We start from the raw sequence: 12,177 nt of genomic DNA on the forward strand, positions 1-12,177 counted from the left end.
AGACAAAAACCTAAATCAGCTCTAAAATAACGGGTGTATGCACGCGCTGGATCGGTTTTTCACCCCTACTCCCAGCTGTGTTTTGAATTAGCTAGTCTATCCAAAGTGAATACACCGAACGTTTTTAATATGCAGTAAACAATATCTAATCTAACTTTATAGTCACGCCACATTAATGTAAAGAGAAGCTTGTTTTTACCACATTCAACAACAGTAACAGAGCCTTGTCTCACATGTTGACTACAATTATCAAACAATGCCTCACTAGTTAATTGACAACTTTGATATTAATCAGACAATAGCAACCCTAACATTGATAAATGTTAAATTTAGACAATAACAACTAGAACATTGATAAATGATGACAAGTTTGCAGCTCCTAACAATCATCATCCATGACCAAATGTACAATCCAGGAGAGAAGAATGCATCTATTTCTACATTAATATATACAAATGGATTGCGTGGAATATAATATACAAAAACATGATTGTATTTTCTACTAGATATTCCAATAACACAAATGTTGCCCTACATACAGAACCTAATTCTTACTGCTCACTCTCATTGTCGTCATCATTTTCTGTCTCCAAATCAAATCCAAAACCAGCATCATCTTCATACAAGTTAGGATCCAAACAGCCAACGTTACAATCATTCTTCTGTGTCGTCTTTCTTGTAACTTGGGATGCAATGAAACCATCCTTTGAACCTTCATCAATTCTCTGTTTTTTATGTGGAGAAAAAGTGCCTGCAAGGGCATCACTAGACCCAGAAGGCTCCGATACGGAATGAGTTTGCTTATCATGGGGTAATGGAAGTGTTTCGGACGCTGCCAAAGTACTACCTAATTTCTGTTGTTCCTCTATGATCTTCTGCAAGTATTTACCCTGAGCTTCAATTCTCATCTGCAATTGCTTTTGAACCTGAAATATCAATGAAGCAAATGCAAGCAAGGCTTTATCATTACCAGAAATGTTCGCTCATACAAGTACAATACTTTGAAATTTAACAAACATTATTTATCTTATTTAAATCTTGAGAGTCATAGGAAAATTAGAAGCTAATTATTATTCTTCACCATCAGAAGGCTTATTTAATATTAGTAGCTATAAGTTATGGGTTTACCAACCTCGCAAGATGCATATGACTCTCAAATCAAACAAAGCCCGTGCTTGAAAGAATTAAATAAAAACTAAAGACAAAAAAATATTCAGCACAGGCTTCTGTTTAATTCAAATGCAGTTTTGTATAAATAAAAAGGCTTGTAAAGAAATTGAACTTGAAATTAATAGTTGAACCATTAATGTAATGACCTATGAAGCACGGACTCTCACACGGACACCAAGACATGACATGGACACTTCGACACCGATAGTGTCAAAAACATTGGACAACAACACCGCTACATGTATAATAGTATTTGAGCTTCATTTATTCATCCATTATTAAAAGAGTTAAAAATATTTTAATCAAAACTAATGTCTTCAATTCTTCATAGATAATATTGTTTCAATACATGTTTAACCCTTTTAGAAAAATGTGGTATTTGTCCAAAAAATGTAGTGTGTGTTGAAACAAAGTCAAAAAGAACAAATTCTTTTTGAAAGACTTGTCTGAATTTTCCAACATACGTTGAATGAGTGTCAAACGGATGGGTGTCAACACCAATTTAAAGTGTCTAAGCAAAGCAAAAAACAATTTTTGTGCGGCACTTGTCTGACTTTTCCAACACTTGACTGAATTTTCTGACACGAGTCGTACAGGTACAAGTGTTGGACACCGCGACACGCCTACTTTTAGAGGTGTCCTAGAGGTGTATGTACTTCATCGGTAATGATTGCTCTTCAGATTACTAAGCCAAACACTCAAATCAAATCAGCCAGTATTTTATTTTCTACAAGATACATGCCAGAAGTTCTAATTTCTATCAATAAACAAAAGGAAAAGTGACTCGTGGTTTACCTATTAAGTTTGCTTTAGTTGTCATTCACAGATGATAAACAAAAGATGGTTGGGCATTGTATCCATTGGAGTTTATGGGGTTTAAGATAAAGAGGAAAGAGAAAGAAAAAAATAAAGACTTTGGATTGTTAATATAGTTTAATATGATTGATGATAAGATTTATTTGATGCATAAAAACTAAACATAATCCCTATTCATGTTTAGTTTAATAGGATTTATTGAAACCATGGTAATGACAAAAAAGTTGGAAACCAGTATTTAAAGATAGTCCACAATACTCAATTGATGAATTTGTTTAAGAAAATATTTCTATCAAGATATTTTCACATCTTCTAACAATCATAACTAATGAAATCAGATGTATGACTTGTGAAGAGAGCTCTAAATGAGGAGGAATGATGTGTGTGTGCAAGCATTAGGGGTTCAAAAGATTAAGGAATGATTTGTGTACAAGCATTAGGAATTTAGAAGATTACAAGAAGCATAATTGTTTATTATCGCCGTCTATTATTCTGCCCAACTCCAGTTTTCCACTTGGTATGCATTATCATTGCTTTTGTTTTTGGTCTTGTAGCATATAACTTTTCTAAACCTCTTACACATGGACAAGAGAAGGAAATATTTGTGAGCTAAACTAGAGCTCACTTTCAGCAATTATAAAACATAGTATAGCTAGGTAACAAACCTCAAGCTGTTCATGCAAACGTTTTTGAACCTCCATCTGCATCCGTAGTGCGTCGTTGATTTGCAATCCCCTGCAGACAATGATGGTTAATAAAATGTTAAAATTAAACATAGAGACATCATTGTGAGAAATTATCTTCAGTAAAAAGACTAAGACACGCACGGGGAAGAATCAGCGCCAGAAATGCTGTCTACAGAATTCCTTTTCTCATCCTTAGAATCTGAGCGATCAAAATAGAAGTACCAGAGTCAATTGAAAATGTGAAATCAAAACAGCACAACATTTCTGATAAATTTGTAGGAACTATGAAGGGCGAGACAAAACAAGGCACCTTTACCATCAGCTGGTGATTCGGGCAAGTACTTCGCCAGGCGATACTTCTGCATGCAGTGATATCAGAAAAAGATTAGAATCAATGTCTAATTAATAAAACATTTTATGCATATACACCAAAATTATTAGAGCAGAAAATGATACCTGTAAATGGCTTTTAACATGATAAATGGTCAGACCAGGCACCCCCATCACTCTAAGAACACCTTTTGGCGTTGCCCCTGTCGTGAATGATTTAAAATTAAAAAGATTTAGGAAATTAGCTAAACTCTAGCAAATCGTCAAATAAAAACAAGAACATAAAAGTAAGAAATGTAGTGGCCTTTTCCAACAATACCTATATTTCAAGTACAACCAGCCACTAAAATATTTATAAAAAAAAAGGTATTTCTAACTAGTTCCCAGAGAAAACTAGTTACCGAAACAAAAATTGGAAAGTCTTAATTCAAAAGCACATCATTCAATGCATAAGCAAGATGAAGGAGACAGTTTTTATTCAAGACTATCTGTATAATGGTTCTTTAGAGGACATGTTTTCCATCATTATGAAAGTTTTAAAAGGTGAATTGAAATTCATGGCAAAACAAAACTTCCAAGTCATATCACATAGGGTTAATAGTGTTTTTGGTCCATGCAATATTTTATCTTTTAATTCATCCCTAATATTTAAGATTCTCCAACTTTTAGACCTTGGAATTTGGCTTTCATTAAACACTGATGTTGCATTATTAATGAAATGTGGCTTTTTGTCAATTATTTAGTCGGCAAAATGAATTTTGAAAATAACATAATATGAATTCATATTAAAACAAACCAACTAAACAAAATCTCTTATCTCTTTCATAAACTGGAAGCTAAAGTTAGAGCAATAGCCCAACAAGCTTTACTCCGTTCTTTTACCTTCAAGTTTCTTACAAACAATCTTCCTTTGTTCCTTCACACTCAATGGCCGTCTCTAGATAAAAGCATAGAAAGCTCATCATCTTCTAGACCATAAAATCTTCTTCACGAGTATCATAATCCAAAGTGGTCGTCATAAACAAAGAAATCCAACAGAGTGGAATTAATCAACTAATCAAAGAAAGAAACCGTTTCAAATCACCACTCAGTGGCAACGACGCAACAGAAGTTGGTCTTACATAGATTCTCCCAAATCTTGAGCCCCAAACTGCTTCTTCATTGTTTGAGGGATCAGACCAAGTCAATATGTGGATCTTGAGAACAAATCCGAACATTTCTTACTCTTATCGGGACTCATCTTCTCGCCTTTCTAGAGATTCAATCCAGTCCTGAGTGAGTTGCAACAGCGCAGTTTATATCGCAGCGGAAACAACTCCAATATGGCGAAATAGGGCTCACAAATTCTTAACTTCGATTTGGTTTTTTTAGATAAACTTTTTTTTGTTATTTTTGAAAATCATTTTGTTGACTAAGTAATTATAAAATGCCACATTTCATTAATAATGACAGGCGAAACAGTATTTCTGGAGGAAGGTCAGATTCTAACCAGGACTAAAAGACGGAGAATCTTACTAGTTAAGGATGAAATAAAAAAATAATAATCCAAGACTAAAACCGGTATACTTTAAAAAGTATTATTAACTCTTATATTTAATGACCAAACTAAGTTAAACACATTCCAGTATTAACTCTCCTATTTAATGGCTACACTAAATTGAACTTAATCCATACAGTCCAACACGGTATCTCAATTGGTGCAAAACTCAAACCTTGGAATGCAAGTAACAAAATGCACAACTACTCAAATAATTACAGCCCTAGAGTTACAAATTGTTCATAGCTTTCAAGAAAACAAAATAACCGCCAGTTATCTAGTTAAACTAATGATGCTTACACACAGCACAACTTCTGTGAAAATGTGATAACCAATTCATGTAAAGCATTATCTTTTTCATATGACTTATCAAATTGCAAGACTATGATAAATTCCCAAAGGCTTTATTTGGAAGGGTAGGGGAAGAGAGGGTTTTAGATACCTTGTTTGGGAAGTTTTTACAAAAGAGGGAAAAGGTGTAAACTTCAGAAAATTTTCAAAACCCTCCGAAGTCTTTTTTTATCGGTTTACTCTTCCAAACAAGGTGAACGATTACTCTACCTTCTCGGCCACTTTCCCTAAACTATCTCACTAACTTCTAAACATAGCAAAAAAGAATCATTTTACACCCAATAAAGCATGCATTAATCTCAATACTGAAAAGAAATACCCACTATCTGGTCCACCAAGTTGTGTAATGGCATCCACAAAACGGTCATGAAGATCGGACGTCCAGCGCAAACGTTGCTTCCCCCCTCCCCCAGCAGGTGCAGCATCTTTCACAACAGATCCACTCAAAACCCCAACATCCACAAGTTGTTCACCTCCACCTTGAGATTTATGAGGCATCATAGTTGCCTCCGGAAACTTCTTTGCATGAAACATAGCCACACTGAAACACAACAATCCACAACAAAAAAAAAGAATTAATTCTAATTTATGCAAAATTTCTCCAAAAAAAAAAAAGAATTAATTAAAATCATCAAATTAGATCCACCTTCAAAAAGGAAATTCACCTGTTAGAAGGTGAAAACTGAAGAAACGAATCCGAACGCTAGGTTTGGAATCGAAGCATTCAGAATCCAAAACCAGGTTCGGAATTGGATTATTGAGGATCGAAAACGACGAAATGGATTAATTAACAGAAGAATGAAAAGTTGTGACCTAGAGTGGAGAAATATTTTTTCGAATTTTCCGGGAATCTGAGAGAGGGAAAATAGGGATTTTCTGGGGAAAATGAATAGAGATTGGAGATTAGTGGTGTTTGTGCGGAAGAAACAGAGTCTTTGGGGAAATGATTGGATTTTAGAGTGAGAGAAGCTCAGCGTTGAAATGAACGGACGGCGGCGTTTTAATTGGGAGTTGTCGTTAACTGGCGAGGGTCCCACGCGCATGTCACGTGTCGCTGCTCTTTTTTGGGTTATTATTTGTCGTCGTTTTCATGTCACGACGAATGCCGTTTAGCGGTCTTCAAGGCTCAAAGATTCTAACCAATGCACGGGAGAATCTTTTCCATTTTTTTTTTTTATAATTTTTTTTGGACATAGAAAGTTTAGGTGAGTTTATGAGTTTATCATGGAGATTTTTTTTCTACTTCCATATTTCAATAAGAGTTAAATATGTTTTTCGTTCCTATAATAATTTAACATTTAATTTTAATTTTTATGAAAAAAAATTCAAAAAATGATCCTCCTAAAATTTTTTGTCCTCAAATCTCTGTCGTCTATTTTCTTTAACGGACGCCGACGTGTCACGACACGTCACTTAAAATCAACTTTAAAACACTAGTTAAATTATGGATGTTACAAACATCCCCTAAATGCCTAAATTATCTCATACATTTTATCAAACAGATTCTGAGTAATCTAATCTTTCAAGGATTTTCCAATTGAATGTTTGGTTTTGTAAAAGAACAAATTTGATGGTTCCATTGAATGTTAATATTCAGTAGAAAATAAGCCTTGGAAAATGAAGATGGTGATGGTTTCATTGATGCTTCATGAAGATGATGATGTAGCAGACTACAAGATGTTCAGCCAAATTTTGAGTTTGAAGATGACTTTATATGGTGGAGGTGATGCGTAGGTTTTTTCACTCCAAGCAATCTATTTAAGTATGATTTCTCCATGTAATCTTGTATCTGATGAGGTGTTGAAAAAGTTTGCAACAGTTTGGAAATCAAGGCGCATAGTAAAGTGCAATTTTGAGTGGAGGCTGTTTTTGAATAAGTTCCCTACAATAATTGAATTGAGAAGAGTCGTGATTGCATGGAACCATAATTTAGTTTGTCTATTGTGTTTTGCAGCAGAGGAAAGTGAGGTTCGTCTATTTTTTAACTATGTAATTAACGCCAAAGTTTGGAACATGTTGGTTGGTTGGCTTGGTTTGGAAGATGTTGAGGCAATGGTTTCGGTTACGATGCACTAGGGCATACTTTGTTCGAGGTTCTTTGATAGTTAAAGTCTAAGTTCTCTATTCTATTATAGATCTCTGTGTGTTGGATCATTACTATTGAAAGGTGACATACTCCAACTCATGTTAGGGCTCATACTGGGACTTTCCTCCCTCACAGTACCATTAAGCATAGCTAACTCCCTAAATTATCTTGAATTGCTCCATATTTTAATTTCATTATAGTGTAACTTCAAGTAAAGTACATATGCTGCCAACAAAATTAGCATTGGATACTCCCTAATCTAGTTAGTTAATTGTTAACACTTATATTGTGGTGATGTGTTTATTTCTCCTTGTATGTATGGTATGTTTTCATTACTTGTTGTGTCACGGATTCTATCAAATAGCTGTTGGAAGTGGGTTTTCATGGAGGTTGGTCGCGGATGGAATAGAGACGGCGAAGAATGGAGAGAAATACTAAAAGAATAGTTGTATTACAAATGAAAATCGAGTGGAAGAATCAAAATGAAACTTTGAAAGATTGCTCAGAAACTGTTTGATGAAATGTCTAAGAGAATTTCGACATTTAGTGGAGGTTTATAACCCCCAAAGTTTAACTAATATAAAATAAAAACAATTAATTTAATAAAAAATATTGTGTCATACCCCAAAATTTGCCCTTCTTTTTTAAATTTTGTCTGGCTTATTGCTCATTGCATCTGCATATCCATATGTCCTAATCATTGGCATTGTAAGATATTCATTTTACCATTTTATTTTTGAAGTAAATATCATTGATGCAAAGGTCTTTTGATGTTCATGATTAACATGGAGCTAGGGTTTCCCGGAGGACCAAATCAGGGGCATCCTATGATACATGGATTAACATTTTTCTTGAACCCAAAGCCATGAAACCCTAATTCTTAATTCTTGGCACTTATGGATCATAGGGTTTTCATCTTGACATTGCATTTGATTATGGATTGCTGATTTACTTGGTCAACCATGAAAGATTGTCTATGACTGGTTAAATCTCTTTATGGGCTTGTTCATTACTCTAGTCCATTGTTTGTTTGGTTTGAATTCAAGGTCAGGAATTGTGGTTCATTCAAGATTCATGATTCATGTTCAAAATTCAAGGTCAAGTTTTATTCAGAGCATTCAAGTGCAAGATTCAATATATCAAGCTTGGATTTTGGAAAGAAGGCATTGTTACTTAAGGAACAAGCCACATTCATCTAAAGAGCCTTTTTTATTTTAACATGTCCAATTACATCACAAAAGAAACAAATTACAAAACTTTGCACAAAATTACATGTTTTTGACTTATAGTTGACTTTGGCCAACTGTTGACTTTTTTGGTCAACCAATTGACCAAAGTCAACTAACCTAATCCTAACCCTAAAACCCTAATTCTACATTCCTTTCATCCCTGGGATACTCCCATTATTGAGCATCCAAGTCTTTAAACTCCTCCATTTGATGTTCTCCTTCCATCTTGATGTGTCAGGGTGTGCTAAACAACTTTGGCCAAAATGCCTTGCCAAGCCTTCCCATGTGTATGAATCCTGCAAGATCACACCAAATATACATGATAACACCTTGCATACAACCAATATATATATACATATCCATGCCCAACTACAAGGACAACCACATCACAACAGATCAAGCAATCTAACATCCTAACAAATCAATTCACTGCACATCTCCGGCTATCAATCAACCTTACCTCGAAATTAAATCCATTACAGTTCATACCATAGCCAATTCACCTTAACTCAAAAATCACAAACAATTCAATCATCATTCAATAGGAATAGCACAATCCCTACCGACATTCAAGTTGAAATCCTAATTCAATTTCCATAACCTAGTCACCAACTGAATTCACTCTATCCAAATGTTAGCATTAACATTTTGTTTCCAGCTCAATTCACATATATTCATAATTAACCTGCTTGTTTCTATTTTTCATTTCAAATCTTGACAATAGCTAACTCAATCCTTCATTACTAATTCAATTTCAAATATGCTCCCTCTTACACCATAACTAACATTTTTCACAAATATAACTAACCTAATTTTCTAACACCATGTTTTGACATTTAACTCCAACTCAAACTTAACTAATTCTTCTAACAATTAACCTCACTGACAGAAGGTAACAGAACTATCACTAACATAACATAATAGAAGGCTAACCACTAATTCATTTTAAACAATACATAGCAGGTTTTAACCAAATTTTTAATATTCATTAACAATCTAACAACTAATTTTACTAACTAAATTTAACAAACTCTTACTAGTTCATAACAAATTTAACAAACTAACTTAACAGAGTTATAACCCGTAACCACATTGCTTTGGAAAATGCAACTGATGTGAAACTAACCTAACTGCTACACAATGTGCCCCATTCTGTTACAATTTAAGCTTCTATAAATCAACCCCTCACCTTCAGAATCATTCATTCCCACTTACTGAAAATCATAACACAATCATTACATAATCATCACAATCATTACATAAGAATTTCTGAATTTGAACTCTCTTTGTTGGTTGCTCAATCACTATCTCTCATCAACCTCACAATAATCATCACAATCTCTTGCTCTCAATCTCTATTACTGGCCTCTCAATATCACACGGGTTCAACATTCATAATACATCGATTTCCCTACAGACTGAGAGATTGAAGACGAAGAAGAAGCTTGCGCATAAAAAGAGGTTTCGAGCTTACCTGGCCTCTGGTATTTTTTCTTCATTGTCATCATCTTCGAACTCCAACAAATTTTGAGGTTGTCTCTGCCTTGCAAGTAGGTGCTCTGATTTCTTTTTTCTCTTGCATTGAATTCAGTTACCGCCATGTAGTATCAAGCATGAGGAATCAAAGCCCTAAGGTGTTAGGCTTTGATTCTTCCTCTGTGGGATTTAATTTTGGCTTTTAGATGTTAGGATTCACAGGTTGTAGGGTTCTATTTGGTGAAATGCTTGGGAATTGAGACTAATGGATGTAGGACTGTGAAAGAGAGGGCGAGAATGAACATTTTTGTGTAAGGTTGAGGATGTTTGAACCTCTGTCGTCGCCAGAAGCGATTTCCAGTGCGGCGAAATTGTGGTCTCAGGTGAGTTCGTGAGAGAGAGGTTTGAGACATGAACAAGAACAAGTGATTCATTCTGAGCTTTCCCCCTTTCCCTCTCATGTGACTTCAGTTGTGGGCTTAGGGGCCTGGCCCAAGCAAATTCACGGATACACCCTCTGATCCAGCGCATATACCTTATGCCTCTTTTTTCTTCTTTTTTTTGTTTATTTTTATTTTGCTCCTTGATATTAGTTTGAATCTTGTTAGTTTTTAATTCTTTTAGTATTTTTTTATCAATGCTTTGACAATATTCATACTTAGATTTTAGATTAATGTTTTTTCATTTAATACACACTTTAACAAATAATAAAAATAACAATGCATCATTAATTGGAAAATAATCATTAGTTTTCAGGTTTAAATTTCAATCAAAATTTTAGAAAATAATATGCATGTTTATAGTTTTTTAAGAATAATTTTAATTGATTTGTTCGATAATACTTTGATTTTCTTAGGTTAGGCTAAAAATCTATATGCTTAATACACATTTTGAAACCATTTTTGATTGACTGATTGATCAAATTTGCCTTTGATCAAATAGTCCATTCGCTTGTCTAATTCCCCTGTCTAGTCAAGTGATCAAAAGGCTCTTGGTCACTTGATATGACTAGTTATCTATATTATTGGACCCCTCAAGGTAAACTCAGACTCCAGACTTCAACTCATCTCAAACACACGCTCAACTCAAGTCAAGATTTTCATGCAAGGCTCTGAAGACACTACATATCAATGTTGGATCATTGCATCAAGTACAATAAAAAGACTACTCAACACTTGTCAGTTATGATTCGAATTGTGCGTCACGAGCCTTAAGTAATGGAGAATGGGTGAGAGAGGGAGCATTTCTATTCTTATTCTGAATATCTTTGGATACTGAATAAATGATCCAGTTGTTCAAAGTATTAACAACCACTCATAGACTTTAGTGTAATTCAAATCGAATAAATGTCAAGTCTTATTCCCCCACAGACAACACTACAATAATCAACATCAACAATTCTCTTCTTTTTTGGACCAAACACTACTCACTTTGGGCATCCATACACTCTTTTGGGTTAATCACCTTCTTATGGTTAGTCACCTAGTTATGAATCAAATCCATATCTTTGAGCTAATCACCTCTCATGGTTAAAACCCTTTCTTATTTGTTTGTCTTGTTAGTCTCATTGCTTAGACAAACAATTTCCCTCTTGCCTTGTTAGTCTCGTGCTTTGACAATTCCTTTATGCATGTTTGCCTTGTTAGTCCCATGCATAGGAAAACCATTCATTCCTTGCCTTGTTAGTCTGTGCTTTGGCAAGCCCCAATTCTCTCAAGTTTCCCATGTTAGTTTAATGCTATGGAAAACCCTTTTTCTTTCACGTCTGTCTTGTTAGTCCCATGCTTAGACATACTCTCTCATGTTTGCCATGTTAGTCCCATGATTTGGAAAATTCTTTTTATTTCATGTCTGTCTTGTTAGTCTCATGCTTAGACAATCTCTCTCATGTTTGCCATGTTAGTCTCATGCTTTGGCAAACCCTTTTTCTTTCACGTATGTCTTGTTAGTCTCATGCTTAGACAAACTCTCTCATGTTTGCCATTTTAGTCCTATTATTTGAAGAAAAAACTTTTTATTTCACGTTTGTCTTGTTAGTCTCATGCTTAGAAAAACTCTCTCATGTTTGACATGTTAGTCTCGTGCTTTGGCAAAGCCTTTTTCTTTCAGGCATGTCATGTTTGTCCCATGCTTTTGCAAACTCTTTTTATTTCACGCATGTCTTGTTAGTCCCATGCTTAGACAGACTCTCTCATGTTTTCCATGTTAGTCTCATGCTTTGGTAAATCATTTTTCTTTCACGATTGTCTTGTTAGTCCTATGCTTATACAAACTCTTTTAATGTTAGCCATGTTAGTCTCATGCTTTGGAAAACCCTTTTTCTTTCACGTTTGTCTTGTTAGTCTGATGCTTAGACATACTCGCACATATTTTCCATGTTAGTCTCATGCTTTCGCAAACCCTTTTTATTTCACGTATATCTTGTTAGTCTCATGCTTAGATAGTCTCTCTCATGTTTGCCATGTTAGTCCCATGTGTAACACTCTAAACTCCAAA

The 12,177-nt window shown here is 34.7% G+C and overlaps 1 protein-coding gene and 1 long non-coding RNA gene across 8 annotated transcripts; both read right to left on the bottom strand.

The window, feature by feature from the left end:
* Positions 1-328: 328 nt before the first annotated feature.
* LOC127126528 (myb family transcription factor PHL7) lies at positions 329-5,952 on the bottom strand. 7 transcript variants are annotated; one of them, XM_051055470.1, is made up of 7 exons: positions 5,556-5,952; positions 5,210-5,431; positions 3,129-3,205; positions 2,989-3,031; positions 2,814-2,871; positions 2,652-2,721; positions 329-926 (listed from the first exon to the last, which is right to left on the bottom strand). In XM_051055470.1, exons 2-7 carry the CDS (start codon positions 5,313-5,315, stop codon positions 552-554), a joined length of 729 nt encoding a protein of 242 aa, XP_050911427.1. In that variant the 5' UTR covers positions 5,316-5,431; positions 5,556-5,952; the 3' UTR covers positions 329-551. The 7 variants fall into 7 exon arrangements, with proteins under 7 accessions (XP_050911427.1, XP_050911424.1, XP_050911423.1 ...); XM_051055467.1 differs by having other exon boundaries at positions 5,214-5,431; positions 5,537-5,943; XM_051055466.1 differs by having other exon boundaries at positions 5,214-5,431; positions 5,556-5,941.
* Positions 5,953-8,166: 2,214 nt separating this feature from the next.
* On the bottom strand, positions 8,167-10,245 carry LOC127126529 (uncharacterized). The gene is made up of 2 exons (XR_007805020.1): positions 9,680-10,245; positions 8,167-8,501 (listed from the first exon to the last, which is right to left on the bottom strand). It is a non-coding gene; the product is annotated as an uncharacterized LOC127126529 (long non-coding RNA).
* Positions 10,246-12,177: the final 1,932 nt, after the last annotated feature.

The sequence above is a fragment of the Lathyrus oleraceus genome, chromosome 3 (genome assembly GCF_024323335.1).
Source record: "Lathyrus oleraceus cultivar Zhongwan6 chromosome 3, CAAS_Psat_ZW6_1.0, whole genome shotgun sequence".
Lineage (NCBI taxonomy): Eukaryota > Viridiplantae > Streptophyta > Magnoliopsida > Fabales > Fabaceae > Lathyrus > Lathyrus oleraceus.

Excerpts from the sequence above, each read along its gene's own strand:
- LOC127126528 (XM_051055465.1), bottom strand. The coding sequence starts at position 5,424 with ATGTTTCATGCAAAGAAGTTTCCGGAGGCAACTATGATGCCTCATAAA. Across the intron at positions 2,872-2,982 it reads ATCACCAGCTGATGGTAAAG|ATTCTAAGGATGAGAAAAGG; the intron begins GTGCCTTGTTTT and ends TTGATCGCTCAG. Across the intron at positions 927-2,651 it reads GTTTGCATGAACAGCTTGAG|GTTCAAAAGCAATTGCAGAT; the intron begins GTTTGTTACCTA and ends TTGATATTTCAG.